Source organism: Podarcis filfolensis, assembly GCF_964270895.1.
Source record: "Podarcis filfolensis genome assembly, chromosome: 2".
Lineage (NCBI taxonomy): Eukaryota > Metazoa > Chordata > Lepidosauria > Squamata > Lacertidae > Podarcis > Podarcis filfolensis.
Genome location: NC_139605.1, coordinates 24450449 through 24460987, shown reverse-complemented (window position 1 = coordinate 24460987; position 10539 = coordinate 24450449). Strand labels below are relative to the sequence as shown.

Below are 10539 nucleotides of genomic sequence, written 5' to 3'. Positions count from 1 at the left end.
TGCTCCCAGACACATCCTCCAACTGTTTCAGTCTCTCAGGACAAACCTAGCGATATCATTCATAAATGTGTTTTCTGAGAATGATGCCCAATGCGTTCAATGGCATTTAGGCCACACTCCTAAACACTTAGTAGGGAATAAACATCTCTGGACACAATGAAGTTTATTTCCAAGGAATGGAATCCATAGGATTGTGTTGTCAGTAACCTTACAGCATGATCTCATTCATTTTCCTTCAGAAGTCCCACTGTGATCAGTTGGGCTTACGTCCAAGTAAATGTGCAGCCTTCCAAAGTTATCATCGCTCAGGGCTGCTTTGTGAGCTGAAAACCTGACATTTGAATAATCAGTGCACAGGTTATCAAAGAAATGTCCCCCCACTACCTTTTGCGCAACACGGACCATCTGAAAAGAGAGATTCTAGCTGTCACAAAATTGTCCAGAGGCAAAGCCAAGATAGACCAATTTCAGGATGCCTGAGAATCTACTTCATGTGAAATAACATTAAGGAAATTCTGTGCTTTTGACAGCTCTGTACCTTTTGCAAGAATAAATAGATAAACCGTTATTTGTCTTGGTTTAGCGTTAATTTTATTCGTTATAATGCATCAGGCTAAGATTCAATATAATCTTTCAACTCAGCTCAATAAGCCAGCATTTAATTGCAGCACCCAAAGTCCTCAATACTAACTCTAGGTATTTTCCTATACATTTCCCACACAATAGCCTAGTCAATGAATATACCTAGGAGATGAAACTATTTGTATTGTAGACCTGGTCCACTCTTAAGGTTGCTTCACATGCTCACCCAGCTGGGGTTCTTGTGGAGGAGATGGTACAAGGGAGTGCGTGATGCAGGGCATAATGTGTATGTAATCTAACAGACATGGGGTTGCAGGTGGAGTTCAATAAGGGCAGGACAGTTATGTGAGTCAACTCATACCTTCTCCATCGCTCCAGAAAGTGCACATTCCCATTCCATCTGTCTTAGTGTGGATGGGAATGCTTGTAAGGTATTCGGGGCCAACACACAAAGCCTTCACACCCCCATTGCTTGCCTCATGCAACACCTTCTTGCACACCAGTATCTCTGGGTTGGGGCCAGTATCTCTTTTTCGCCATATTGCTTTGCCCTTTGACGTGCAATTGAAATGCAAATTGCTCTTACAGCCCAAACCTATGCATATGTACTCAAAAGCTTATTGATTCAAAGGTTTCACGAGACGCTCTCTGATAAGAGTGCGCAGGATTGCAACCTCTGGCAGCCAAGTGTATCCTTACTTGCAAATAAGCCCCACAGTTCAGTGGGCAAACCTGCACAGTTTTGGGTTGTTGGTTGTTGGTTACTCATCTGATCATTGATGGTCACACTAGAGCCTAATGGAAGGCAGGTAACCTTTTTTTGAAAAGACTTTTCTCCCCTTTTATAATACTGGCATCCCCCAATTTGCGTGTGATTAACTTGTGTGTGACCGCGTATATGCGTGGTGCCAGGAAATAATTAAATCATTCCATTTACACCAGGAAATGGCGTGCGTGCGAGAGCTGGAGAGTCCTAGTGGCTTATGAGGAGACTCTCCCTGGAGTCCGAAGAGGACTTCAGTGGGGGCAGAAAAGAGACTGGAGGCACAGTGGGGATTTGTTTAGGCTGCTCAGCCTCCCCGCCTAACAGCTGATGTGTGGGATAGCTGCCCCCCAGAGCTTCAATCCCATTGCGGATATTTTTGGTACAGCGTTTTTTATCTGAATTGGAGAGACAGTGGCAGAGAGGGCATGAAAGTGTGTTTAGAGTGTGCTCCCCACTTACAGAAATTTCACTAATGCACGCAGGACGCCAGAACGAAACCCCCGCATAAGTGGGGAGTCACCCATACGCCTGTGCTCCACAATTCTGCCAAGGATACCAGTGATCTATCTTTCATTCTGGAAACATGCCATAAAAATAAGATGCTCCCCTTAGTTTCTCTCTCCCCCCCCCCATCCCACCACCCAAAAGATCTGTTCAATCCAGCATCCTTTATCACTTTGTTTTTTTCACGTTTCGGATCTCTTCCCGGAGATCAGACATCAGTGTGAGGCTAAGCAACTGAACCATGAAGTCTTCAAAGTCAATTTCGCCGTCCCTGTTCTCCTCAAGAGCAGAAATGATCTCTTGGTATTTTGGCTTGGTTTCCTGACCCTGTGAAAAAACGTGAATCATGTTGTGGCAAAATATGGAAGCTGCTTTCATCACGGCTGCTAATGAGGGAGAGCAGAACAGTTACAAAACATGCTTCCTAGACAGGTTGTAGAATCAGGGTCAATTTAAGGGGAAGTGCCGCACGTCAAGAGACTATTAACAGACACAATCGAATGCGTTCGGTGCAAGAATGCCAAAGGCACAAATAGCTATGCTAAAAAGGAAAAGATAAGAAAGGGTATGTGTGACCAGCTGACATGGACTGATGTCAGAAGAAGTAGCCAGAAGAAAGGCTCTGAAAACACACTGCTTTTTTTTAAGGCCTGGAGAGGAGCTTATACTAAAATCTCATATGCTGCTCTTTGGTCCTCTGAGCCGACAAAATAGAAAACTGTATTAAGAGAAAAGCAATAGAAAACATAATGAAAACAGCAGCAATAATACTAAAAAACCAACAGCAGGTTCCCACATAAGATTAACTGTTCACCAAATGTTTACCCTTCAAAGGAAGAAGAAGACGAAGACGAAGAAGAAGAAGAAAAAGAAGAAGAAGAAGGCCAGAAATGGAAATGGGAATTCCAGATTCTGGGCCCCTGAACCCTCACCAGCCCCTGTTCAGCTAGCAGTGGGATATGGGGTACCATGCAACTCCTCACCCCCAGTAGATCTCAGCAGGTGGTCCTTCACATACTCCAAACCCCAGAAAGTTAAGGCTTTATTAAAGGTGATATTGGTACTTTCAACTGGGCCTGGCAATGTTCTTGGCCTAGGGCTGAAGAGTTTGGTCCCTTCCCCCGATGTTCCCTTTACACCAGCTTGATCACTCCCTTCAACCCACTTACCTGCATGAAATGCACAAACTGAGTCTCGAGCAACTTTTTTGCTTCGGCTTTGCTGAGCTTGCCCTCTGTGTCTGCAACGTTGTCATAAACCAAGGCTGCTGTCGCAACAGCTTTCTCCAGATCCGAGCCTTTCCCTAGAGCTGAGGGGCGAAATGCAATAAGTGGGAGGCCAATGGAAGCAGTTTTTTAAGCAGCAGCAACAAGAAGAAGAACAGTAGAGTCCAGAGTCAGCGAGAGTAAATTATTCTGAGCTTCCTGCAGTTGACAGCAATGACACTGCATACTGTATTTGTATGGCGAGGGTGTTGATGGTTGTGAGCTACTTGCAGAAGAGCCGGCTGCAGGATTCAAAGGAAGGCTTAGAAGACCCTTAGCGGTGGCCCGGTGTGTTGTAATAGAGCCCAGCACTATGGATGCCTGCTTAGAGGTGGAACAACCTTGCAGACTAAGAGAGGGTTGTGATTCAGGCTGATGGTTAGAGTTGCCACTTTGCAAAAATAGTCCTGAGCCTGCCCAACCCTTAAAATCTATAGAGGGGCCTTGTTAGCATCCTGGTGTGGGAAGAGATTCATTCTGTGGTGATGCAGGAATGGGCTTCTCAGCTGTGGCACTCCATTGATGGAATGCCCTCCTCTCTGAGTAATGTATGGCACCAACTCATTGAAAAAGAATATACAGTGGTACCTCAGGTTACATAACGCTTCAGGTTACAGACTCCGCTAACCCAGAAATAGTGCTTCAGGTTAAGAACTTTGCTTCAGGATGAGAACAGAAATCGTGCTCCGGCGGCGCAGCGGCAGCAGGAAGCTACGTTAGCTAAAGTGGTGCTTCAGGTTAAGAACAGTTTCAGGTTAAGAACGGACCTCCGGAACGAATTAAGTACTTAACCCGAGGTACCACTGTATTTCAGCATCAACTAAAGACATATTTGTTTCCTTAGACGTTCTTAAGAGAACCTCAAAAGCATTTGGCTTTGGGATGAGAACGATGTGTGCTTTGTGTTGCAATATATTCAGGTTGCAATTCTAACCCCTATAACCTGGGAGTAAGCCCAACAGAATAAGGTTAGAAGTAAACATTGTTAGAAATGCTATGTGCATCACAGCATTTTATGCTGCCCTGTCCAGGAAAATAGATGAATGTATAAAGGAAACAAGGGGAGTATCTCACTTACCTTTTATAGAAGCCAGCTGCTTGGATATTGGAATACTGGAAATTAAATAGACATTGTTACTGGTATATCTGGGTGGTTAATGTAGCAAGAAATGATTTTTTTTATTATCTGAGAGGATAGTGGGAGGGCTTTTAATATTGGGCTGGTCACTCTCCTTTTCGTTAAAAGTTTATTTTCTTTTCTGAGATATAGGATAAAAATGTAATGCCGCTCAAAACATAATCAGATTCGGTTGCATGCAATAATAGAATTTGTGCCTGTGTATATTGAACCCATCTTAAGATAAGACCTTTAGAACCAGGGGTGCCAACTTGAATATAATAGCGGGGGGCAGGTAAGTCCTGTCCCACATAATCACATGACGTGATGCAACCTACACCATTTGAATGGCAAAGCTCATTAACTTGGGGGGGCAGCCCCCTCAAATATTTTATAAGGGGGTGGCAAAGGGACCTCGGCCCTTAGGAGTTGACTCCGATGTTTTCAACTCATTTTGGACAATTCCGGCTTCTGTTTGTGGACTCCACTCCCTCTACTAGCCTTAGTGAAGCAGCGGCTAGGAGTTGACCTGGGTTTGCTAGCTGCCCAGTGAGGAGCCCGTCTAAGTGGCTCTGGGATTTCAAAAGGAAGTGTGGGATAGAAGTTTGAAAAATAAAGCAATCAATTTTTTAAAGCGCGTATCAAGAAAATGCTCTTGGAGGATGTTCCTATTCTCCCCTAGGATTTAAACATTTTAATAGACAGTATGATTAGTTTTGCCGAAGTGTGAGAAACTCATTACAGCCCAGCCCACAAGCTGTGAAACCTCTGTCTTTTCCTCTCCTGTGGAACCTCATTCACACACAGAGAGAGAGCAAGGAAAATGTATGAGAGCCTGCTAGAGGGAAAGAGGACAGGATGAACACTTACGGCTTGGCCATCTTCTTGGAAGTTGAATTTGTGCCTTTCTTCGAAGAAGAAGCATCTCCCGGCTGATTTAGAGAATATGACTTTTTGTCCGCAGCGCTAGATGCACAGCCACACATCTTTTGCTACAGCCTGAGCACTGTTTACGATCTCTTAGCAACTTCTGAGATTGTAAAAAAAGACAAACACAAGCTGGGAAGGAGGAAGGGGGTGCAGCCTGTGCGCCAGCCAGGCCTATTAATAATGGGAAGGCTCTCTGGTCACTAAGTTGCTGGCAAAATAAATCAGCCTGGGAGGACATTCTAAGCTAAGAGATTAACAAAGGAAGCTCATTGCTGCTTGTGCAACACACCTGGCTCTTGAGCAGGGAAGTCTTTAGCATACACGCTGCTTGGATGCAAAGATCCGCCCAGCACCACCAAATTTAGTTTAGCCCCCCAAATTAACTTTTATTATGCTTATGTCAGACACTACGCCGACGCCTTATCTGTTTACGAAAGAAGGGAGGGAAAAGTAACAAACTTTATTATTTGCTCATTTATTTACAATAGACTTATACTTGTTGAGTCTGACAAGTGCCACCGTTATGAATGACAAGCGCCGGCGCTGGTGCGGCGCGTCTTTGGCAAATGAGCGCACAAAGTCGAAAGTCCTTTAGTGAAACAGTAGGAATACAATTCGGTAATGCCTAGGTATATATGTATTTTGTTTTTCTAGCTTGATCAAAATTATTTATTATTTCATAACAGGTAGATATTTAAGAGCTTAGGCGGCTTCATCAGTGGGCACCTGGCGCCCCATACCCCAGAATTTGGTGCCTGGGTGTCCCACACCCCTTGCACCCCCAGGTAAATACGGCCCTGATCTTGTGCTTCCTGCGAACACTTTGTGAATGTGAGTTCACAACAACATGAGATTGAAATTGGGGTGGGGAAGGACTTCCGGGGTGGCGCCATCGGCAATGGTGGACTCCCTCTGAACTGGAGGGACCAGCTCCGCGCGAAACGGGTCATTTCCGCTATGGCGAAGCGGAGACCCTTTAAAAAATCACAGGCGGATGAAGCCTGTGACCATGGGACTCGGCAGGCACCTTTAGCGCCCCCCCAACCCGCAAAGGAACCCATTAATGGGCTCCGAAGCGAAGAGGGGGAAGTGGCGCGGTGCTGTGAGTCTACTGCTTTTTCCGTGGAGCGAAGCCGCATAGCCGTTGCCGGAGAGCGCTGCCTTTTTCCTGGGACAATTTGGCATCTAAAGAATCACCCGTGAGTACTTAAAACTCGAACAATTGGACTTTAAATAAGGACTGGCCAGTAGAGAGGAATTGGACTTAAAATTTACTTCAATTTGGTACTGAAACGGGAAGGTCTAAACAGGAAGTCAGCCTTCCGTTTCTTTGTAGTCAGAAGAAAGCAAAGACAACGTAAACTAGAGCTTAGAAAATTACTTTTAAAGGATTGGCTTTCATCATCTAAAATCGTGGAACCCCCCTTCGGTAGCAGGAGAAGAAGGGGGATCTCTTTTTGGACTGTTTAAACCTGCAGAAGTGAGTTTAAAGTAAAGTAACTTTCCACCGTCCTGATCCTGGAGCGGAGTGTCAGGACTGACGTTTGAAGCTCATTGACCAGAGACAAATGTTTTTGACAGACAGCTAAAAGAAAAGTAACATAGTGACTCCATTGTTTCCTTTCGCATTTCAAAGGAACAAATATTGACTGAATGTCTTAAAAAAGAAACTTTGTTGCTATTGTTCTTAAAAGAAAGAATAAACAGAAGTTTTCCCCCTAGAGGGAGACTGCGAAATTGTAACCAACTTCAGGAGCTTGCAGCTGTTACAGATTACAATTGTGGGAAAGGACTTGTGACCTTGTAGGACAATGTTTTCAGAAGCTCTGTTGGGTACTTTCTGTAAAATAAATGCCCTATTGGATCAGCTAAGCCAGAAGACAGATTTGATGACTAATGCGGCCAGAAATTTTGAACAGGCAGTAGGAAACTACATGGAGCCTACCCAGGAACTAAAACAGGAGTGTGCTATGACAGCACAGATGAGAGAAGAGGATACTGCTGAATCCTGGGTGCCAGAAATGGAGGGAGTTGCGGCCCTGCAGGATCATGAGCCTTTGGATTTGATAAATGAATTTGGAAAAAACCAGATTTGGAAAGATAAAGTTTGGTTTGGTTTGGAAATGGGGGGTTGGACTGACCCTCCCATGCAGGGATGTTTGGACTTTCTGAGTCTGGTAATGGGCCGTCAGATGTTTGGAGCTGTGGGGGCTCTTAATTTTGGAGGGAATTTAAACAGGTGTTTAAATATTACATGGAGTTTAGTCTGGACTATGGAAATGGGGCTGATCTGCTGAAAAGGGTCAAAAACATTACTAAGCTGGAGTTCCCTCGAGTGAAAGGAAAATATGAAGAAGAGTCGTGGAAGGGACATGGAAGAGACCTGAGGGCCTCGGATATAAGGATACCAGGTTAATGCGCTAGATTAATGGGACAAAAAGGACTGACAAAATCCGGGACCAGGAGGAAGGGACGCTGGATGAAGATTGGATTGTTTTACTTTTTTTTCTTGTATCATTAGGACTGTTTTAAAATAATTGATGAATGTTAGAAAAATGTTGAAATGGAACTACTTGGTTCTAGTAAAAATGTTTAAAGAATTAGGTTAATGATATGGTTATGAGATGTTGGTAAAAATAAGATTTAAGTTTTACGTTTTAAGGTTTGCTATAAGACAAGATGAAAATAGATTAAGATAATGTAAGGACAAAATATTATGAACTATGGAAAGGATTGGCTGTGATAATTATTAACCAGGATACAAGAAAGGGGAGGAGGAGGAGGTCAAAGAAAGAAGGTAATGAAAGTTAAAAATTTGAGAATGATGGATGTATTTTTTCTTTTTATTTTTCTGTTTTGTCTTTTTTTCTGTTTTTTCTTTTTTATAATTTTAAAAAATCTTTAATAAATATTATTTTTTAAAAAAATGAAATTGGGGTGGGGAAATCACTTTGTAAATGGAACACAGTACTTTCTGGTCAATGTAGATACTACATTCAGATTTCACCCAGCAGTTTACAGGCTGCGGTGCTGAACACACACCCGGGCATGAGTCTCATTGAACTGCGTGAGACTAATCCAGAGGATTGCAGCCATAATGTCCTGTCTGAATACAGTGGTACCTCGGGTTACATACGCTTCAGGTTACATACGCTTTAGGTTACAGACTCTGCTAACCCAGAAATAGTACCTCGGGTTAAAAACTTTGCTTCAGGATGAGAACAGAAATCACGCACCGGTGGCGTGGCGGCAGCAGGAGGCTCCATTACCTAAAGTGGTACTTCAGGTTAAGAACAGTTTCAGGTTAAGAACGGACCTCCGGAACAAATTAAGTTCTTAACCTGAGGTACCACTGTATACCTTCAGAAGAGACCCGGAATTTGCTTCTGAGCTAGAAAACCACAGTGATTGCCACCCATCATCTCTAAAAGAAAGTGACAGGTGGTCTCACCTTTTGATATGAATTTTGTATGGAAGGATATAAATTTTAAATCAAGGGATATCAAATTTATATTAAAATTTTATATCAATTCTATATCAAAGGATTTCAATCTGATCGATTTGATATCAAATTTATATTAACCATTTTTCAGGGTATAATGCAGCCCACGTACATAGAATCAGAATTTTGTCAAGTTGGAAGGGACCACAAGGGAAGAGTTAGAGGAGTATTGAATCAGAAAATATTTGGAGAATGGAGAATATTTAAGGATTATATAAGATCATATTGTACCAATCACACCATATTAGCACAACTTGAGTGATACTTGTAAACACAAGAAATACCATTTGTGGCGTAGACGGGAACAATATTAAATAATATAAAACTGTGCGAAAAAAACAATGACAGTATAAACAGTACAATAAGAACGATTGGAAGACTCATTTTGTCAGAAGTTTTTTTTTTATCTAAGTGTTTAATTAAATATTAATTAGGAAGATTAAGGTTTTTTTATATACGTAAATTTGCTTTTTCTTCTTTCTTTTTTCTGTATTTTCTTCTTTTCTTTTTTCTTAATTGTTCTTTCTTTAATTTTCTTTTTGTAGTATGAGATTGTAAATTCTTTGTATAAGTGTGTAATTTAAATTAATAAAGATTATTTTTTTAAAAAGGAAGGGACCACAAGGGTCATCTAGTCCAACTCCCTGCAACGCAACCATCTTTTGCCCAATGTGGGGCTTAAACTCGTGACCCTGAGATTAAGTCTCATGCCCTGCCAACTGAGCTGTTGTTGAAAATGTATGACCATCTCGCTTCCCCAGATCCAGAGGACGTTTTGAGCCCACCCTAACTTATGGCGTGAGTGCTAATCCTCCCTGACAGTTTATGTGGGGCTTAAACATTGGGATTCATCTCAGCCCTCTTGGATGTACGGCATGTTTTATGAGCCCTAATTCTGCCATTGTGAGACATTAAATTATTATTATTATTATTATTATTATTATTATTATTATTATTATTAATTGAATTTATATACCACCCTATACCCAGAGGTCTCAGGGCAGTTCACTTAGATGTAAGTTTGCTTCAGAATACGTCAAATAAATTCGGTATTAAAATACTGAACACTTGTTTTGAGCATCCCTGATGCTACAGAATAGTTTTATATCAAATTTTATATTTAGAAAATCGATATAAAAATTATATCCTTTCATCTGTGGAAACCAACTCTGGTATGCTGAAAAAAATTCATACGTAGTTTGCTTGCATGTGGTTTTGAAATTAAATAATGGTTTTGAAATTTGTTTTTTCTGCTTTTGTAACATTGGCAATGTGTTTTGAGATATGCGACCTTTTTGTGAAAGCAACTGACAAGAAATTAGATAGAGCTGCTATTCAGATTCATTTCCCCCTCTGCCCTCATTATTATTTTGGTGTTCCCCAGCAGTTTTCTTTTGGACAATATGGCCACCACCGCAGCATTGAGCTCTTTGCACTGTTGGTGATGTGAAATTTTCCAGCGTGGTGTAGTGGTTAAGAGCAGTAGACTCATAATCTGGTGAACCAGGTTCGTGTCTCCGCTCCTCCACATGCAGCTGCTGGGTGACCTTGGGCTAGTCACACTTCTCTGAAATCTCTCAGCCCCACTCACCTCACAGAGTGTTTGTTGTGGGGCAGGAAGGGAAAGGAGAATGTTAGCCGCTTTGAGACTCCTTCGGGTAGTGATAAAGCGGGATATCAAATCCAAACTCTTCTTCTTCTTCCTACCAACCCATCCCTATAGGCCACTGCATATCACTGCTTCTCAAATTTCCACCTAGTATTTCCTGTGCCGTGATAAATTCCGACGACAAAACTCTCTGGAGCGACTCTTTACGTAACATGATGATGACACAGAAAGAAGGTTGCAACAGATGGCCGAAAGAATTAAGAC

The 10539-nt window shown here is 42.3% G+C and overlaps 1 protein-coding gene across 1 annotated transcript; it reads right to left on the bottom strand.

Moving 5' to 3' along the window:
- Positions 1-565: 565 nt before the first annotated feature.
- On the bottom strand, positions 566-5458 carry SNTN (sentan, cilia apical structure protein). The gene is made up of 4 exons (XM_083602629.1): positions 5105-5458; positions 4196-4230; positions 3022-3161; positions 566-2179 (listed from the first exon to the last, which is right to left on the bottom strand). The coding sequence occupies exons 1-4, from the start codon at positions 5218-5220 to the stop codon at positions 2021-2023; spliced, it is 450 nt and encodes a 149-aa protein (XP_083458755.1). The 5' UTR covers positions 5221-5458; the 3' UTR covers positions 566-2020.
- Between the last annotated feature and the right edge of the window lie 5081 nt (positions 5459-10539).